A 21,859-nucleotide genomic window follows, 5' to 3' on the forward strand; every position below is an offset into this window, starting at 1 on the left:
TAAGCATGCAAGGCTGTCTACATGTATAATATATACTTCATGGTGTAGCAGTTTTAACGCATATTATGGGTAAAATTATAATTTTGAACTTACCCTGCCGTCACTTTTGCGGTAGCCATCGTGTATCCGCCACACCAATTCCGGGCCTGCACAGGCCACTTGTTTGCCGATCTCGAAGTACTGACTGATAGGATTTGCATCGGTGATATTTTGTAGTGATGTGGATGCCGTATTGGCACTCTTGAATTTAGAGAACATTGTACCGGCGGGCATTCCGTCGATTAATTTCGAGAAAACATTTGAAAAGCTTCCCTGGCGCTTAGGAATACCTGCTCCAGCAACACCGCCAGCCCCGGGAGCTCCGTTACCCGCACCAGAACCAACAGCACTACTTCCTTGACCAACACCTGCACCACCAGCGCCACCTATTAACAAGAATTCATTCGCAGTGGCTACACCGCCTTGTATCGCTGCAGATGCACCCGCGCTAGGGCCAGATGGTGAACTGATTGAAAGACGCCCTCGTGCCGTCGATGTAGTGCTACCTACTAATTGTGAAGAACTGACTCCGCAGCCGCTCGCTCCACCGCCAACTCCGATGCCAACACCACCACCAATACCAACCGCTGCAGCTGCCGTTGAATAGCCATTCACACTGCTCCTACTTAACTTCTGACCAGCTGGTAATACCACGCCTGCTCCACTGCTACTCAGCACTGCACGATGACCATCCACTCCAACTGCTATGCTACCACTGCGGGAACCTCCCGAACCGCGCACACCAACACCGCTGCCGCTTCCACTATTGCTGCTAACGCCACCTGCTACTGGTAAACGTCCACCCGCAGATGCATACAAACCTGCCGCGCCAACACCAGCTCCAACTGCTATACTGCCACGCGATCCTTGTGGACCCTGTGCCGCGACCACTGGCAATATTCCGATTGCGCTTCCACTTCTGCTCGTACGCTGCTGCAGCTCTTCAAGACTATCGTAACGCGAGAAAACTCTGGCCGCCGTTGTTGCCGTTGTTTTTTTTGTGGTTGCTGGATTAATGGGAACAAATGTTGCTGGGTCGTTTGCTGCAGACGCCACGCAGGAAGATTGAGGCGCCTGCGTTGGCTGCTGTTGCCTCTGCTGCTGCTGCGGCGCGATTGCTAGCTCTAGCGCCTGTTGCCCCTGCTGCGCCTGGAGCTTTGGTAGAGCCTGCTGGAGCGGCTGCGTATGCTGTTGAGGCGGGTGCTTGGGTGATTGTGGTTGCGGCGGCAGCGACTGCTGCTGCTGCTGCCCTTCGTGTTGTACCGGCCTATGTTGCGGCTGGTTCAGTATATGCTGCTTGAGTTGCTTCCAACGTTGCGCTATTTTGACTAATTAAATTATACCCCAACACTGTATGAAATGCCGTGTTCATTAAACTATGTGCGTTGCTGTGTGCTAATGTTTGTGTGTTTGACTGTGTGCCTATGTAATTCTCTAGTGAATGTCCCTAGGTTGTAGTAGCTTTTCGTGTAATGTGTGTGCGTGCAAATAGATCTGTTTTAGTATTACCTGTATGTCGAGTTGTGAAAGTGTTGTTGTGTGCCTATAAAATTGAAAATGTTCACAACTACATATGAATGGTGTTGTTGTAATTGTTGCTTGTTGTTCAGACTGTATTCGCAGGCCCGCTTGCTGGGATTTGATATAGTTGTGGTTGCCGTCGGCTTTCGTACGCTCGCCCACGCTCGCCCACGCTCGACTGTCCAATTAGTTACGGCCAATCAATTTAATAAACTCCAAACAACGGCAACAATATTGAATTTGTATTCCGGCAGGCTTGTCAGTTGCGGGAAATGCTAGCTTTGTATGTGTGTCAGCGCCAAAATGTGCGTAGATTTCTATGCCTGTGGCCTGTTAGAGCTGCTTTGGGAATACCACTATTGTGACGGCAGCTCGACCGTCTGATAATTCGCCGCTTGCGGGTGTAGGGAACCAGTTGATGTGTAGCTGTGTGATTATGTGCTGATGCGTCGGTTGCAGTAATTATGACTGTTGTTGCTTCAGTTGTGGTCGTCAGTACTGATGTATGGTTGTTGATTACTCTTTCGCCGCTCTAAACTGCTAATTCATGCAATTTAATTGTACAGTTCTTTCTACGGCTCGATGTACCCCCTACTACTGTTGTTCTTGTTGTTTAATTGTCCTGCCTGTGGCCTCTAGAATATGCGACAATGAAACGTATCTCAGTTCGCCGACAATTGCGAGCGTGTCAAATTTAGCAATTGCAACGATGGAATTTCTAAATGCCCGCGCAATGCCACTCTGTCTCCTAGCGGTATGCAGTCCGGTGTTGCTTGTCACGCTGTCACTCGACCGCTTTTTTCACTCCTCACTCTTTACTGACTGCGCAGCATTTGTTTCGACTTTATTGTTACAATTAATCAAATTCAGTGGCTGACAAGAGCGTTGGAAGACTTTGTTAATTTTCCGTCCTTCTACCTCATACCAGTCGTGCGCTCGGCTCGTTTGCGTGTGGCTTCGTTTAAGTTGTTATTTCACACCTAATTATGATTGATATAAATTGATTTGCGACAGTTGTCGCTTTGCTTGTTGTCAGGCGTTTTGTAACTCAATGCTCTGGTTTCCATTCGCCAATAAAAGCTCTTAAGGACAATGTCATTGACAAATCTAAAGAGAGAGACAAAGCATGAAGAAGAAAATTTAAAAGGCAGCTAAAGCTGTTTGTGTTATGCAAATGTTAGAGATTTTGACAGCAAAACGCTATGGTAGGGAAGAAATCCAAAAGTTTGGCATTTTGGAGGAACGTTGACTACACCAGGTACTTACACAGTTATGAGTTTAGAGCGAATGAAAACACTGTATGCCTTACCTATGGGGCTTGAACCACTGTTAGGTATATGGTCAAACTACTATTTCTAATTGTGGTCTGACCCTTATGGTTTTCAGTCAGCTTTAAATGACTGCAGGATTTCTGTAGAACTTTTTCATGCCATAAATAAGTTTGGCCTGCTGAGCGGTAAATAACATCTAAAATAAAAGGATAAATTCACCTCAACTGCGATTTGAACTAATGTTTCATTGAGTGGTAAACGAGAATAAATATATTCAATATGTCTCAGAAGCATGCAGTGGAAGAATTTACTGAACCTTCAGTTGAAACAATGTCTAAATCAATTATTTTGATTGGATATATATTTTTGCCTACCGAACCACCAAAAGTAAAGTCATTGATATTGTGTTCTCTCCAATCATTTTCAAATACCAGGTACTGTAAATAAATAAAATGTCGACTAAATTGAGTTATGCAGAAATAGATGATTCACATTACTGCATGCTACGACCTATTCCTATTAGCATACATGTGTTTACATGTGAGTACAACAGCAAAAGAAGGCATTAATTTTAGTACTAATAAAATCTCAATCGCTATATGATATTCGACAGGCAGACATTAATTTTCCGACAAAGGTATGAACACATCCATGCGCACACCTCTGTAAGTGAGGGGATGTGTGGATGTGGGTTAGCCATCGAACGATATTGGCCCGACTACAAAGCGAACACGTAGCGGCAATTTGATGATGCAAACAAAAGCAGTAAAATCAAACACTAAATAAAAGAGACGACGAAGGCAGTGGAGTCAAAAAACCCAAACAAAAAGAGCTTAAACACACACATACACACATACCATACAAAGAGTGTACTTTTAGTAACACACTAACTTTGAAAGACCAGATTGCAATACCAATGAAAAATTAATTACTGCAAAATAAGTTGTTGTATAACGGTAGATTCGCGTGACAGTGAAATAGCTGTCAAATAAGCAAATCAATATTTAAGGAAACAGAATAACTAAAACACTGTTTCGTATTAAATATTCCGTTTAGTTAATTACTGAAAATTCACTTCTTTTATTTCGCGACTGTATTATTGAATATTTCATTGATTCATTTCATAGTATAATGGCTTTTGCAGATGCATGCAATATAAGTCGTAGGTGTCCCTTTTGAGCAAAAAAGTGACGGGCAGTTGACAAGTAAACTGTACGTCATGACTGACATAAAAAATGTGAGTGTATTGGTGAAACCATCAGCAGTTTCTTGTAGGGAACTATACTCCACACATACACTCACACGCCCCACGCGGTGATCTAACTTCAGGTACTTTTCTTAATAGCCTTTTTTGACAGATCACGCGTGGGTCTTGTCAAGCTGTCGAGTTGTTTTTGTTCAGTATTATTTGGCATTTCATCATGGAAAGACCTACTCCTGAACAACGTTTACAAATCGTTTAACTTTACTACGAAAATTCACGTTCTGTAAAGAATGTGTTTCGCGCGCTTTACTCAACTTGTGGTTAACATAATCGGGCTACTGAGCGTACTATTTACAACACCATCACCCATCTTGAGACCAAACATTCATTATTGGATAATATTCGACCGAATAGACCACGTCTAGCACGCGGTGAAAAAAATATAGCGGCCGTAGCTGAGCCTGTACACGAAGACCGTGTAGAGTCGATTCGGCGTCGTTGCAGCAACTCGGACTGACGTCATTGACGTAAATTAAAAGCGTACAAAATACAGCTAGCGCAAGAACTAAATCCGCTCGACCTTCTCAAGCGAAATCGCTTCGCTCTTGGGCTCTTGAAAAGTTCCAAGAAGATCCGATTGCGATGATGCTCATTTCTGGCTCAATGGGTATATAAACAAACGAAATTGCCGCATTTGGGACGAAGAGCAACGAAGAAAAAACAATGGTTTGGTGTGGTTTATGGGCCGGTGGAATAATCAGTCCATATTTCTTCAAAAATGATGCCGATGAGAACGTAACCGTCAACAGCGACCGTTATCGCTCGATGATAACCGATTATTTGATGCCTGAAACTGAGGCTCGTGACCTCGGCGACATTTGGTTTCAACAAGACGGCGCGACTTTCCACACATCGCATAAGTCAATGGATTTATAGAGAACATTTTGGTGAACCGATTATTTCAGGTTTCGGGCCGGGCGATTGGCCACCAAGATCATGTAATTCACACCGTTGGAATTTTTCCTGTAGATATATGTAAAGCTTAAAGTCTAAGCGGACAATTCCACTTCTATTCAGGCCTTCGAGCAAAACAGTCGAAATGCTCGAACGAGTCTTAGACGTAGCTGCGGCCAATGTTTGAAAGAGATAATCTTCAAAAAATAAATGCCAAAGAACGTTGTTTCGAAATGTAATAAACAGTCCTTATAAAATTTTAATTTTCTGTGTGTGATTTTTTTTTTTTTTGTAAGTAGGAAACCTCGATTTTGATCACCCTATATATGTGAAGAAAAGTGTGCACACTCAACGCGGAGTCAATACTTTCAAAGTCTTCGCGGGTAGTTGCGGTACTTTGTACCTCAAAATAGCGGTTTAACGTCTAAGCCATTGCAGTAATTTGATTTCCGGTCTATCACCCTTTGAATCGTTCAAAAGCCGGAAATTATTTCCTCGGCTCCATTTTATATTTGCTCCCCCAAACACCCTCATGCAGGCATAAATGTTTGTTTGTGTGCGTCGACTATTCTGCTCTATCGCATTCAAAAAGGGTAAAGTGGCAGCAATATAGAATTGTAAATTGCACAAACGGGATTTCAAAGTGTTCATGGCCCCAGACGCAACGCAGTGGTCATGAATGCCAATCGAATGACCAGCGTTTAATATTATGCGCTTGCTGGTATTGCAGCATAAAATTGTATGCCCATTTATCGAAGCATCGCCATCAAATTTAAGTGAGCAACAGCAACGTATAGCAACAAGCTAGTCTTGCAGCCAACACATTCACGCATTGAAAAGTAGAGAAGCGGGGAAAGATGCAAAAAGTTGCTAAGGCGATATCCGTTAGATATCCGCTTTGTTGACTAACACTTCCCAAGCTCATTATAGATTCTACAGTTGTATGCATACAGAAATAGTTGAGCACTGAGCCAAGTGTGTTGAAAAGTAAATTTAAGTGTTTATGATCAGAAACAAACTATCATTCAATAGCTGGAGCGCCTATCTAAGCCAATTCAAGATAAGTAACCGTGTGCGATTACAGGTGCTGAAATAAATTAAAAGGGGTTTCGGAGCTTTGATTAATAATTTTCTATGCCGTACACGTACTGCCACTCAATAGCGTTATTTCATCCTTAACGCTGAAACCCACATAAAAGAGTGTTTCACCAATCTTCTTTAAAATAAAAATTTGTTAATTACATAACTATACAAAATCTTCAATTCCCTTGCTTTATATAGGCAATATTCAGAGGCTTAGCCTAGGATACCACATTAATGTGCTAAATCTTATTATTTTGTTTGGGCTCGTCATGAATTGCCAGTTCTGGAAAAATAAGCAACCAGCTACTAAATATATGTACCTATGTATATTTGATTTTCCTAGAGAGACTTTATCTTATCTGGCAAATGGTGAGTCTTTCATGTTTTGTGCCCGAAAAACTCTCTGACATTTTATACGTTCCCCGGAGGTATGAACGTATTCAGGTGTGAGTTTTAACCCACGCCGATGGCTTGCGAAACAAGTTCCAAAAAAATGCAATACATTTCGAATCCTCACATCTGATGGTAACCAAATTCTATAAGTCTTTCCCGTCCGGCGTCTACTAAATATTACTCATACGCCGAGGCATACACCGCATTGACATGGTGCTATCAATTCTTAAATACATATCATCGTATCAAAGATGCCTTCGCTTGAGAAGATAGTATCTTTTTTTGCTACAGAAAATCCCTTGCATTGCTATCATTAATGCGAAGGTGTCAGAAGCACGGCCCCAACAAATTATCAACAGTCGAAAGCTTCACTGACACGCTTTTTGCGAAATTTGGTTAATTAAAATTTTATTTTTGTGAAATTCTGCATGCAAACTCGTGTAAATCTCCGCAAAGCTATATTAAATAAAAACGAAACATTTTCAGCTGTAATAAATTGATCCCGCCTGTTGAGCTACGCGGCTCAAAAGCACGCTCACGCGCTTTAAAGGCAACAGGCAAGGGAATACACGCACAAACGAGAAGTCGGAATTGATGTGTGTGTATGTATAATGCGCGAGTCGCACAAGAGTTCCCCGATGGCTCTGGAAAAAGTACAACTGCGTACAAATATAAAAACAACAAAAACAATTACATGAATAACAAGTGAAAGTAAAGAAAATATGTATAGGCAAAGCCGACGCTGGCAGGGACAAATAAGCAGAAAGACGGAAGAAAATAAGCAAACAAGTTTTATAAATAGCAGCGTTCACATTCAAAACAATTGACGTAAAGTGGTTGCGTTGCTGACGGAGCCTTGCGGTAGTAATGGCCATGATGATGGCAGCAATGATAGCGGTGGCGACGCTACCGCTACAGCTTTGGTGGTTGTCATGGCGGTTTCTGCTATCAAAAGCAATAACGAACACAATGCTCTAGGTAGCGTCAAGGTGCAAAGCTTCGGAATTTCAAAACCGAACTGAAATTGGTCTACTGAGCTCAATTTTCTATTTTATAATTAATTACCAGAGTCTAGGAATAAAGCATGTCTAAATCAATTGTAATCTTCACGCTGCCCAACGAGAGTTGTGCCTCACTGTAAATGCTTTGGCGACAAATTAAAAATCCTTACGAGTATCTATTCTCAATAGATTTATAGATTAAGATCATTGTTAGAATATTTACAGTCTACTAGGTAACTATCATATGAACCTTAAGGGCTGGTATACAAACTCCGTTATATTATATGGTATTGGAAATAAATTTATTTTTAAAGCTAGTGTTTTTTTGGACACAGACATGCCAATAACAGCGTTGGGGGTTTAAGACTCTCGCCCACATTTTTTTTATTGATTTACGTACGGAAATATTTTGATTTCCTTTCATAGGAAATGGGAAACCAATGGCAATCACTGGTAATATTATTAAAACAAGAAAAAACGTTAACTTCGGTTGCGCCGATGCTATAATACCCTTCACAAATACAAAGGCTCTTTACAAGAACTTGATTCCGATTGTTCAATTAGTATGGCAGCTATATGCTATAGTGATCTGATCTGAACAATTTTTTCGGAGATTACATTGTTGCTTAAACAACAACTCGTGCTTAATATATATGCATACATATACAAACTGAACAATCGGAATCAAGTGCTGGCATGGAATCAAGTTATTGTAAGGGACCTTTGTATCTGTGTAGGGTATTATAGCTTTGGTGCAACCGAAGTCAATGTTTTTTCTTGTTATTTTTTCAAGTTAAGAAGGATCCGAAACTGCTAAATAGATGCAATGTACGCAAAATATCAAACCTCATTATAGCAATACTTAATACTGGCTATTTGACTACAAAAATGCTAAAATATAAAAGATAATGCTACAAAGACTAGTCATGGTCCGGTTTTCAGTGGATTTTTAACAGTTGACACCTTATGAGTTCCCCTTGGGGATGTGTGTAATTTTGTAAGTGTTCTATCCTATTCTAATAATATTTGTGTTGATGTTCTGCCGTCTTCTTAGTTTCCCTTTTAACAACTTTATCTATTTTTGTTCGATTCGCCAACGCCATCCATCAGCTTAACTTGAATATGTAAATTCATACATACATACGCTCACCTACAAGTAACTTCTCGGTAGGAAAATGCGGAATGCTTAATATTTTTTGAAATAGGAATTTTCTACCGAATGAGAACTAAGGAGCGAAAACATAGATATGTTAGTGTAAGCGAGTTGACAACAAGTAGAAGACCCAGACTGATGCAGCCTTTAAGAACAATTCAATTTCTATGTTTAACAACTTAACTAACGGCTGTTATTGGTGCCTGTGTCCACAAAAGGATCCACAGTAATAGTTATGGACTTCTTTCTGCATTCCCCCTTTCCACTTGGGTATATATTGTTTGCAAATTTGCTCTGTTGTGCGCAAAACTTTTCATACGTGATGTGTGAAATTTCACATTTAATACATATACATACGGACACATATGTAGGTTTACCATACATGGATTACATTATATTCCTTCTTTGTAGTTTGTTGTATTATGGTTGACAAGGTAAATGTGGCTCAAAACATTAAATGGTAGCCTCGCTTTGTCCCAAAGCTGTCAAGTCTCACACATGTGCAGCTCTCGGAATAATAACAAAATCTCTTTAACATGCACATGAATTGGTGGCTAAAATCCGAGACAGGTGGCACATGCTTGTGCCTGCATATACACACATAAATAGATTTCCAACAAAATCTACATAAGATGAACACCACTAGAGGCTAACAGGAAGGACGAAATAAGAAAAATAAGTTGAGCTCTTAAATTTATTAGTGTGAATGAAATGATGAATGCATGGAAGGATGTCCTCATAGTGCGTTGGCATCAGGTTGCTCTCTCACTCACAATTTGTGTCTGTAGAGAAAACTATGAACCAAAATGTAGGAGGTGGTTGAGTTGTTTATTTCTAATGCATCCAAGGCCATCACTTAGATATAGCCCAAGCTTCATTACCTCACATTGATTTCCGGAAAGAACACAAAGAAACAAACTCCTTACATAAGTACTTTTCACCTCGGCTAGAACTTTCGTGCACATATTGCAGAGATATTGAATTTTAGTAGTTTCTTCGTAGAAAAAGGTTCTTGAAGTGTCAATTTTAAGGTGAAATGGCATTAAAATATTATTTAACGAAACATACTTGTATTACTTCGGGTTCAAATTCATATGCTTAAACCTTATGTTAGATTCTCTAAATAATAATAGTTATATACAAACATTTTGGAGTATAAAACCTTGGAAAGTATGACATCCGATGGCGAACACGACAGCTGCGTCAGAAAGTTTTTAGCCGACTTGCACACAGACACTCTCTGGATGTTTTACTTATAGCTTGAAACTGACAAATGCATGTGAGCACACAACAGTGACATATTTATCTCTCGTAAATTTTAAGAGTTGCCTAAATTAAAATTTTAAAGAGGTTGATGGATGTCACACAATTCCAAAATGAATTACATGAAGCCATAAAGTCATACACACACGCCTGTATGTATGTATGTACTCATCTGCAATTTATGTGTTTGCTAAAATTTCACCGTAATCTTCCATTTTCTCAGCAAACATATCATGTTCTAAACAATATTGGCACAGCTTGTAAAAGAGAGAGAGATAGAGAGAGATTGTCGCCTCGAAATATTAAATATTAAAATTTTCACATAGAGGCACAACCACTATTTCAGTATATCTGCCCCCTCGGCATATAGTTACTAAACATAGCCTCATCGAACAGAGTTCAAACTCTTCCCGATACATGAGAACTTCAACGATGGGACTCTTGTGGAGAAGCTCATAATAGCTCCATGTCCAAATATTAAGGTGAATCGGCGAGGAGGAAGTCTATCGGCCATCAAATTCACTTTTATTTTTCAACATTTGTTTTCATCGACGATTTCTAATATTCGAATTCGCATGAAATGAATGCATGAATGGATGTAAATCCTGGCCGGCGTACAGCCAAGGCTGCATGCAATTTATTAACTTCACACTCATTGCTTATACTCCACCACAAGCAACTTCTTCCCGTTCTGTCACCACAGTATTTCAGGAAATGCTTGCTAACACATACCATCTTGCATGCTTACGAGGAATAACTGTAAGTATGTGAAAGTATGCACATTGGGTCAACACACAGTCCAATCGAGAAATTGCAAAACACCAAGCACTCACATGAATGCAATGAATCTAGTAAATCCCCAATATGTAGCACTGAAGGAGACACCACGTCCATTCCACATAACCGTTGTTTGCATATGAAATCCATGTAAAAGCTGCAGTATTCAGTTTATGGTCGCTTGAAACAACACCTGCTTTTGTTGTAGCTGCCTTGTCTAGCTCGGCTTTATGGACTTGTCTCTCACTCTGATTGCGCATACCGGCCTGCCTTTGTTGGCTTAGCGGTTGCATAAATTTTCCGTTTTGTGACCATATTTTAAACCCACTATTGACGAACGAAGTTTAGCCATCGGCGCGGTCACCGTCAAAAATGAAAAGTGTATACGAGTGTAAAACGTTGCTATTTCGTAGATTGAACATTTTAATTATGCAAAATCATCCACCTCTTTCATGTTGCAAGTGCTTGAATTAGATGGGTTAGTCGCATATAAATTTAAATAATTAAAATACAAATAGGTTTTCGTTCACCTTGTTTTATTTTATGCACTTTACTCCACACTAAAGAGAGTCCAATAAATATAAATCAAAATGCTCAACATAAAAAAACGAACCGATCAAACTATATCGATTTACGAATTTAACTGTGAAAATATCAAAATCATTCATATATTACATTCAGAGTTCTCTACGAACCAAAAAATCAGAATTCCTCAAATGCTACAAAATTTAAAAAGTTTTCAAAATCTCTAAATTTGCATTTTTTATAAAAATTTATATTTTTACTTCACTTCAAATTGGACTCTTGTATCTCTAAATACCCTGGGATAAAAGAAATTCTCAAATCAATCGTTAGAAGTACAAAATTAAATTAATTGGTGCAATAAAAATAAAAAGGAAACGTCAAAGTCTCCTTACTGCTCAGTGCAGCCGAAGAGTAAAGTGAATAGCATCAGTAATTAGTTATTTTATGTTATTTTCGTGTCTGTATATAGGTATGTGTTCGCTATAACTTGAACTTATTGGAGCTTGTTAGCATTCTTTGTCAGGTGAGCCTGTCTGTCGCCGTTACCCTCGAGGCTAAAACGAGAGAAAAACGATTGTAGAAACGCACAGATTCCTCTAAGGCTTCTTTGAAATTACACAGTTACTTTTGGCCTCTAATTAATTCATTATGTTTTATACGCATTTATTCACGCTTTGTTGCCCGGAAAATATGAGAATCCGTCAGTGGCGTCTTCTATTCATAAAGTTTCTTGATGCGTGTCAAAGTCAATAACTTCATGCACGAATTCACTAAATGTTTGTCAGCTTTTATGATTTCTCACAGCGAATCTAGTTCAAAATTGTATTGCCGCTTAGACATGAAAAATAGTTGCAAGGATTATTTCGTTCCTTCAAAGAGCTGGATATCATGTCACCAAAATATTAGAGTAAAAAAAGTCTCCAGTGGAAGTGAGAGTTCATAATTTTTTAACAAAATTGTTTTGAATGTATACTACTGACGGGTGGACGTGGCGTATGAAAAACCAAAGTTAAAAATTTTCATTAGTAAAATAAACACAATATAACGAAGAGTTTGCAGATATATCATATAGGTACGTAGATTGAAAAAAATTGTATAAGAATTGATTAAAAATATTGTTTATTTATCCCTTCTTTTTTTCTGTCCTTTCCATCTTTCCAATGCGCTATTTTAAAAATCCACCAACAAATAGAACAGACCACACAAAAGCCGCAATGCTTCACGTCAATTTATCCGACTGACGACGCGGCTACAATTTATCATTTGGAAAAATAAATTCCTCATAACACAACACAACAAAAAAAAACTTTGTTTCTTCACAACGTAATTATAAGCCATTTATGAACACTTCTCTTCTTATATATATTTTCTTATATGAGTATCTAATTATAAATGAGATTCTAATGTTATGTATGTGTTAATACATATGTAAAATTTAGTGAATTTAGTTTCATTCCTTTCGAGCATAATTTAAAGCACTGTGGCAATTTGGACAAAAGTCGTTTTCAAGTGTACATTCGATTCGTTGAATCAAAAGTTTTGATTTTAACGCTCGCTTTCGCTAAAGTAGTTTGAAAATTCTTTTAATTATTATTAAAAGCTGTGCTAGCACATTTTCACGTGCATTATGTATGCTCCTTGCAGGCGCTTTACTACGTATGTGTGTGTGCAAGTTGAGCCGGCTTTCTAGCAACCTTTGCCAAGCAACCAAAATTACATTTTTATTTATGCTGGAATATAATTCCACTTAATTGTGTCATAAAATTAAAAGTTAAGGTTACTTACGCCGTTGAATTTTGCAGCAGTTTCTTGCCTTTGAAAATATGTCTGAATGGATGGAATGTTTAAAGTTGAATGTATGTAAAGTATGCCACTGTCTGTGTTGCTGGATATTTGTATCACGGAAGAAATATGTATTTTACTTCTTTCTATTTAAATGTAATTGATTTCATGATGTGTGACTGTGTGTTTATAGTTGTCCAGATGAGGTGAGATTGTCCATCGAATTGAGTATATTGATGACTTCTTGAAGTAGGATGATTAGGCATACATATACATACGTTATGTACAGTACGTTTTCATGGTTGAGCGCTATAGTTAAGAGAGCGTGGTAACAAAATACCTCAAACCCAAAATTTAAGTTGTAGGTATTCCACTTGCTTATGGAAACCTATAGTTATCGCGCTGCTTAATGAAGTTTTTATTGGACTTTCCCTTTATTTTCAAATCAATGGAGTATATTACCGTGAAATATGCTGTGCAAAGTTTGCCGTCCATTTCTAGCATCTAACTATTATGAAATAAGTTGGCACGAATAAAAATAAAACTTATTCAATTAACACACTTGCATACCTTGCATTTACTCCTCACTCAACGCTGCCCATTCAAACTCGTCTATTTATACGCACACGAGAGCAACACCTCACACATTTAAATCATTTCACTCCAATTTCTCAGCAGACAAATTAAACCCACAGCAACACACGCACGCAAATACTCCTACGTGAGTTCACGCCCATCAATCAATATTTGCTAGAAGTGAGCAATAGCTGATGGTTTTGTTGTCACATTACATCATTTTCTTGATTGCGACAACCTGTTGCTTATTATACGATTTGCCTTTCTGTTTTTAACTGTGACTGCGCGCACACATACACATACGAGTATATTATGTGCCTTATGATAAAACATTTATTTGTGATATAGCAGATATGGATTTTACATGAGTATTTGGATAATTAAGTTTGCCACGAAGTTTTTAACACAAAGAAGGAAACGTCGGAGATCGTATAACGTATACATACGACATATATAAATGATCAGCTGACGAGTTGAGTCGAATAGTCATGTCCAACTGCCTGTCCGTCTGCCAGTATATACGCGAACTCTTCCCTTAGTTTTTGAGATAACGATCAGAAATTTTGCATACGGCCTTTTCTCCCCAAGAAGCTGTTCATTTGTCTGCTGATATCGGAACGAACGATTTTGCAAGGATTATGCCCTAGGACCATAGTGCAATCTCCGAAGAAATTGTTTAGTAGATCGGATCACCAAAACACATAGTTGCCATACAAACTGACCGATCAAAGCTTTTGAAAGAAATTTTTTTGCAACCGAAGTTAACGTTTAATTAGCAAAGTTCAAGTTTAATTAGCTCATTAGGTTTTTGATTGCATATAGAAAACTAACTATGTCTTTAGCATTTCTGTAATAAGTTTGTTAAAAGTGAGAGTCGACAAATTGAATGTGACTACACGCGTATTAAAGCCACAAATACAAGTAAGGGTCTCTACTGAACCACATACCTACCGATTTTACACAAAGAAATTTTCAAACAATTTAGTTAGTTTAAGTTGTGTGCTTTTTATGTATAGTCTTTACAGTTCAAATATCAATGTAGCATGGTATAGTTTTCTCTGAAGCATAGTTTAAAATAATTACTAGTTTATTGAGTTAGGGTAATTGATCAACTACTTAATAAATTCGTCTATTCCTTAAAATGGTTTTGTTTTTTTCCTTTTTTGAAACATTTGCTGATCATTAAATTTTTAAATAACCCTCAAAGAACTTAATCGCCCAGATATGGCAAACACCTCATCACTGAAACGTCTCAAATTAAATAAATAGAACAAAGAGCCATTTGAAGACAATCATAGCTTCCATTCAGTCAGAAGAGTAATTGTTTTGCGGTCATTTAAAGTATAGACGAAAATAAGATTTATGAATCACAATGAAAATAATGTTTCACAGTAGGAAACCGCCGAATGTCCTCCATCCAACTGGTTATTTATTACTACGGTGGGAACATTTCTATATTTAATGCAATATTCGAGTATGTACAACGGTTATACGTGAGAGTCCTAAATTTTTTGAAATCCTTGAGAAAGACGGTGGAAATAAATTGTGTGAAACCTACAAAAAATTTCAAGGAATTTCTCAGAACTCGAACACAAAGTTTTTCAGAAGCATTTTGCACGTAACACACAAGTGAAAATGCATTGCTGGAAGTGCTAATTCTCTACCCTCCCACACATTTAATTCTTCACTCAGTTGCCTACATAGAAGCACAAAAACTTTTTGAACTAACTGACGCTAAAAATAATTCCACCGACGAATAAAGCGAAGGCACATTAAATTCCCATTTAATCTATGTAAGCACAAAGAGCGATATTGAGGCGATGTTGCAGGTGGTAAATAGTGATGGCTGAGCACCCACAATACGTGAGCTGGAAATTGTGCGCCCGCAAACAGCCACAGGCGAGATGACCCATGTAGCATCTTAAAATCGATTTAAAGCAATTAGACGTCTTTCTGCGTCCTCAGCTAAGCGGCATAGTTAAAATACCTTAACCTAATCAAATATGTATATACATACTAAAGCTATTTGGGTTTAAGGAGTTAGTAATAAAGATAAAGTAAATTAAATCTCTAAGCTTTGTAAATTTGTTGTAATCCCCATTCGTTTATTTGCCTGTTAATTGAAAGAGTTCGCCTACGCGCATAAATCCACACCGGAGCATTTCGTGACTCATCGTCAACCGGCTAGGCCGCCCGGAAGCTGCTTGGTGGCACACTTTTCACTGTCGAAACCGCCGTGACTCCTTAAAAATTTCTTAAGTTAAAAGCCACCGAAAGACACTACCAAGTCGCTATGTGATCACTTCTATTTTCTTATTTGGGTACAAGTGTAATCTGAATTAGTAACAGCTAGGCGAGATTAGGGCTTTAATGGCATACAGAAATTTTTTGAACAGAATTACGTAAGGTAATCTACAGATATGTTTTGGTCATCTCTTAGTACATAACCATAAACGGAATTTTGCAGTGAAATATAAAGGGAGTAAAAGGAAAATTCAGGTACTCTAATATAAATTGTAGTAGCAAGGGCTGCAATTTGGCAGTTTGAAATTGTTGTTTCAAGTCCGTTAACTCCGGAGATCAAGGAATGGTAGAATCCCCTGTTCAATAGCATGAAATTCAGAAAGACAGTCACGAAAGGACTTCAAAAGTAACTCACTTGAAATACGACAAATTGCCATTGGTTTGCCACATTTTGTCCTTTTTATATATGCGCACTATAAATATTTATGGTAAAAATTGTAATGCATACATATTTATGGTTGCAATTAATTTTCAGTGCAATAAGTAAAAATTTGCACTTATTTCGTATATCTTACACGTATATATACTCGTAAACGAATATATCCCACTGACCAGCTAGCTTATGGCCCGTCTCGGACTTCAGCACCCAAAGAGGCGTCACACGGACATATTTCTTATATAATCTTGTGGCTTTTTATTTTATATTAAATTTTTCACTTTTCGATGGAACTTTCTTTCGTCCGATGAGCAGTGCAAAAATATGCGTAAACACATTATACCATCTGAAGGAATGGCGTGATAACCTCAACCTACTGGTGAAATATTCGCGCACATAGAGTCTTTTTTCCTACCTGCGTGTGTGAATAATTTAACTTTTAATTTTCCACTCTTTAATGAAAATCCACCTCCTTATTTACACCTGTCCATTTCCACACATATATGCGTATTTTCATACATGTATGTACATACTCATATGTATAGAACCCACAGGTAAATTCATTGGAAAAGCGGTAAATTATGAATTGCATACATAAAAAGCGAGCAATAGTGGCAGTATGACAACAGGAGCAGCTCAGACTTATCATCAACGTTAAAAAAATGAAGCGTCAGTCAAAATTATTAAAACTAAACATGTCAGCGCTGACAGTTCATTTGAAGCTGCGAGCGATAAATCTCGTTTTCAGCAAAATGGTCATCTAAAATACATAGCGAATCTTTATATACTGTAGGTACATAAACACACTTATGCACAAGAATAAGGCGTGAAAATCCGAATGGAAATTTCACTAAATAACTATGCCACATAATATTATCCCAAGAAAGCACCCTTTATACTTATTTTACTATAGACAATAGAAGATTTCAAATTCGTCGTCAGCCCCACATTATTCAACCGATTTTTGACAAGATATCGTAACGAGAGCCATTATTATCTTTGATTATATTAACCGACTGTGATTCGTTACTTATTTACTCACTATATTCAATACAAGAGAGCTTCTTTAAGTGGTTTAAATTCTTTCAATTCCATCTCTATTATTTATGCCAGTACTTCATTCAGCTGCTATATTTGAAGAGAGTAAATACCTATCCATCCCCTACATTCGTGCCATCGGCAGGTTTAGATCAGGCAGTATAAATCCTCCAAATATAGCAGATGAGGACAAGCAACACCAAAGCATGTGTTTTTTGCGTTGCTAAAACGAAAAATGATAGTAAAACTTTCCTAACACGAAGGATTTTTTGTGTTGTAGTCAAGGGGTGTAGTGGTCAAACCACCAACATTGACTAAAATGACAATGGTGATGGAAAATTTTTGAATTTTGACTCGTAATGAAATACCCCACAGATGTTAGCAGTGTAATTATTTGACTGGACTATGTATGAGTATGTATGTATGTACATATATTGTGAAATTCTGTCACAACAGAATGTTCAAATGATATATTTCAATTTCATAATTTTATTTTCAAAAATCAGAAGTATTATTATAAATGAAGTGGAGGCTTCTTAACAATTTTTATTTTTCCACGATTCTTTATGCTTATTAAAATACTGGAAAACTTTGGCGTCAAAAATTCTGAATTATGGTCGCATATATAAATAACTGAGGTTATGTGCAGCTGTCATTTCAAAACAAAAGAAATTCTTACACCTAATTGAAGTGTAAAAAATAATTTGAAATCAGTCCCCACAACCAAGCCAAGAATGAAAAGATGATTTTAAGGCTACCATGTTCAAAATTATATTTCACATTTGGTATTTACAGACTATATCTTACTTGAACAAAAGTCACTTCCGCTTAATATTTGGAGCATGCTAATTATTATCGCTAGAATTATCTTAATTTATCGGTATCAATTTGTAAATGATGACAAGGGGGATCAAATACACGATAATGGAGTAATCATTAATCAGAGCAGCAGTTCCAATTTTGAAATTTTGTTTCAAAAGTTTTCACTTTTCAAAATCTAAAATAAATCAAGAATATAAAATTTTGAATAGAATTATAATTTATAATTGTTCTGATAGATTAAAATCCAGGTTCCTGAAAGTTTTTTGAATTTTTCAAAACTTTAGTTTTACAAAGAGCAAAGAGTGATCTTACTAGAAATGAGATAATAATTTGATACATAAATATTATAAATTAAAAATATATATATACATATGTTGTATGTATGTAACTCCAATTTGCATTTACTTTACACTTTTTTAAATTTATAATCTTCATATATTAATTAATTTAAAATACTTTTGAAGAGGTGATCATTTGATAGTTGTAAAGCCAAGGTATATATATATATATATAAATAATAACTATAAATAAGTAGTATAGTAGTATACTTTTGAACATGGCATTTATACATATGGCATCCTTAAGGGCTTGTGTTTACATTTTAAACGAAATTACATTTGATTATCCCCAGAAAAGTTTTTTTTTTCAATAACTGAATTTTGAGCATCCTTCCTTCCCAGAAGAATAAAAACATGTAAACGCATTATTATATTTCTCAAAAAAACGCTTTGTAAAACAGCTTTTTCAAATGTATATGTATGTACGAGTATATAATGTACTCACGTACAAGCCTAATTTCCATGTGTTATGAAATGTCGAAAACATTTGCTCGTATTTGCTTAACACACATGCGTACGAGTATGTTATCACTAATTAATGCGAACCAATGACCTACAGTCATGTTCATATAAACACGCTTGAGTAGTACGACAATCCTCTGGTGTGCATACCTCTGTGTGTTTGTGTATAAAAAAATTATTTTGGATATACGTGTTTAGAGGTTTGCATGTGTATGTAAAAAGGTGCGCACGCTGAGGTACAAGAAATTCCCGCAGGCATGATTAACATATCTATGTACCATATACACACAAATATATATGCAAATAGAATATAATCTGAATTATATGATATAGATGTATAGTTCTATTGAGTGCAGCAAAGTATTCGCAGCTCCAATACCCGATACCAATACTCAACGATTTTTTACAATCCCAAAACAGCATACATAAGCACGCATTATATTCGGCAGAGCCGTTGTTTCTGTAAAGCAAATTTGTTTCACACTTACTCGATGAAATTTGTTGGCCTTACATATCTTTTGGTTTCTTTTTTTTACTTTTTGGTTACTGAAGTGGATTTGTATTTAAAAGTACATTCGTATTGAATCATTCTTAACTGAAAGATACTGAATTTTAAGCGCAATAAGAGCATTGATCGAAAGTAAAAATATTAATTGTTTCGATCGATAACCTGCAAACAATCAAACAAATACGAGTACACTTTACTACACCACTACTAAATGTAATCAATTATATTGGATATGTTAATACCGCATTTTTATTTCCCCCGCACAAAAAGCCATACACACAACCAAACTACCACCCTTCAAACAAGTCCTCAGGACAGATATACATGTCATAATATGCGGCGGAAGACCCACTTGAAAACAATAAAATCGATTAGTGTACAAAATGAACATCAACAAGTTACAATAACGCCGACCTCCCATAAAAGTTGTGGGAGCAGTACGTTTATTGTGGTCGCAACTATTGGCTTTGGTCTTGCTCACTTAACACATCCTTTGTTTGTTTATACGCTCGATTTATGGCGCTTTTCATACCTTGTTGAGTGATTTTATGGCCCTTCATAGCATCTGCATTTACAGAATACATGGAACTTGAACAAATAACCGTATGTATGGTAACGCGGTGGAACAAACGACAACCACCTAAGTCGACTCATGCTAGATTCGGTCTACTAAGATGATCGACTTTCAAAAGCAAATCAATACATTTGCTTATTTGTTATTATTATTTTCGATCAAGCAGATACTATGAGATTCACTTTCATAAGTAAGTACAGCTTCCCTCGTAATCACTTCACTTATTGATGTTATTATAGTTTTAATACTTTATACTGAGATAAGCTAGTATTGAGCAAACAAAATTGTCGACTTATATTATGAGGTTCATGCTTGTAACCAAGGCATTCATGCCCGCACTTGACACTTATGTACTTGAAAGATGTTGTTTTGAAATTGTATTTTTACGGCTACGACATGTCAATAAGTGCAAGATATAAAACCTATATGAGAATATAAATTGTCACAACAATGAAAAAATACAGGTTGGTTAGAAAGTGTCTGCGCTCGAAATGAAAAAATACTGCTTTTGGTACGAAATGTTCTTTTTTATTGAATATAATCTCCCTTAACTTCAATACACTTATTCCAATAATTTTAGGTCATCCCTATAATAACTTTCCGGAAGCTCTGCAAAAAACCCGTCTATGGCTGTAATAGCTTCTTCATTCAAGGAATTGTTTGAGGTTTCTGAAAAGGTAGCCGCTGAGAGGCAAATCTGGTGAATACTTTAATTCGTTGAATTTTGTCATTGTTAAAACAACTTTGTGAGGAGGTGCATTGTCTTGATGAAAAATTATTTTTTTGTGCTTTACATACATATTTTAGTAGTCATAATCTCGAAAAAGAAAAACTTACATTGGTAATCGAGAATATAAGAGTGTTAACCTCAATACTGTAGGACCGTTTTTTAATATGCATGAATTGCTAATGATGTTGACTTCGTAATTTACGAAAAATATATGCCTAATTATTGATTATATATTTATGAAAGCATTAGGGATTCGCTGTACATATGTTTACAGCTCGCTTCATGGACTTTTTATTTTATGCTTTTCACCTTCAAATATAATATATATACATATATATATGTTAATCCCACAATTTTCACATTTTTCGCTTGAGTACTTTTTTTCTTGCTCTTACAGGCTTTAACGAAGCAAAGTTATACAAATAATAAATGTGACAAATAATATGTGAGACAAAAGTAACAGCAAAAACAAAAGATTAAATAAATATAAACGTCCTAACTTTATACCCAAAAGTTTCTCATTTTCAAACATAAGCATAAGCAGACATATGTAAATGTGTCAATGTAACGGTATTTAAGAAAATGGCGAATGAGAGCATATAATAAGCAATCTGTTAGGCAGGGAGCACCAAAATCATTGGAAACTTTCGTCAGCCGCTAAAAAGTGTGCAAATATGAATAGCTTTATGGGACGAAATTTATGTTTGCTTCTTATATTATCAAAAAGTATTTTGGTAGATAAATATGTGTGCATGTATGTATGTGTGTGCTTTTTCTGGCGACAAAAATCAGCCATTTATTGGTCCTGCGAAATATTGATTTGTGTATTGAATTGTATTTGTACACTTGCAAATAGAAAGGCTGTGAGACTTGCGTGTATGTATGTATCCCTGAAGTCAGGCAGACAAAAAAATAATACCTTCAATGCATTAAGAATCATTAGCATACGAAACACTCCTCGAATTAGTTCTGGCTCATGCTTTTCTGAAGGCGGTTGTGGATCGGCAGGCAATATGAAACCAACGAGTTTCTTTCCGATATGAAAAGTCTTCTCGTAGAATCGAATTTCAAGTGGCTTTATAAAAACTAATAAAATTAGAAAATAATGGAAGAATTTAGCTCTAAACACTGATTTTTTATCAGTTTTGTGTCTGCCGTCTAAGGA

At 36.9% G+C, this 21,859-nt stretch overlaps 1 protein-coding gene across 8 annotated transcripts in view; it reads right to left on the reverse strand.

Annotated features, from left to right (window-relative positions):
• bma (SCY1-like protein bma) overlaps window positions 1-2,233 on the reverse strand; it is a 39,316-nt gene extending 37,083 nt beyond the window's left edge. For 7 of the 8 annotated variants that reach the window (XM_036364067.2, XM_036364070.2, XM_036364069.2 and 4 more), the window contains exon 1: window positions 94-1,371. In XM_036364067.2, coding sequence (XP_036219960.1) covers window positions 94-273 — 180 coding nt within the window. In that variant the 5' untranslated portion in view covers window positions 274-1,371. Of the gene's footprint in view, window positions 1-93 lie in introns of all 8 variants that reach the window. The other variant, XM_070111813.1, reaches the window with a different exon arrangement.
• Between the last annotated feature and the right edge of the window lie 19,626 nt (window positions 2,234-21,859).

This window comes from Bactrocera oleae, chromosome 6, assembly GCF_042242935.1.
Source record: "Bactrocera oleae isolate idBacOlea1 chromosome 6, idBacOlea1, whole genome shotgun sequence".
NCBI classification, from domain to species: domain Eukaryota; kingdom Metazoa; phylum Arthropoda; class Insecta; order Diptera; family Tephritidae; genus Bactrocera; species Bactrocera oleae.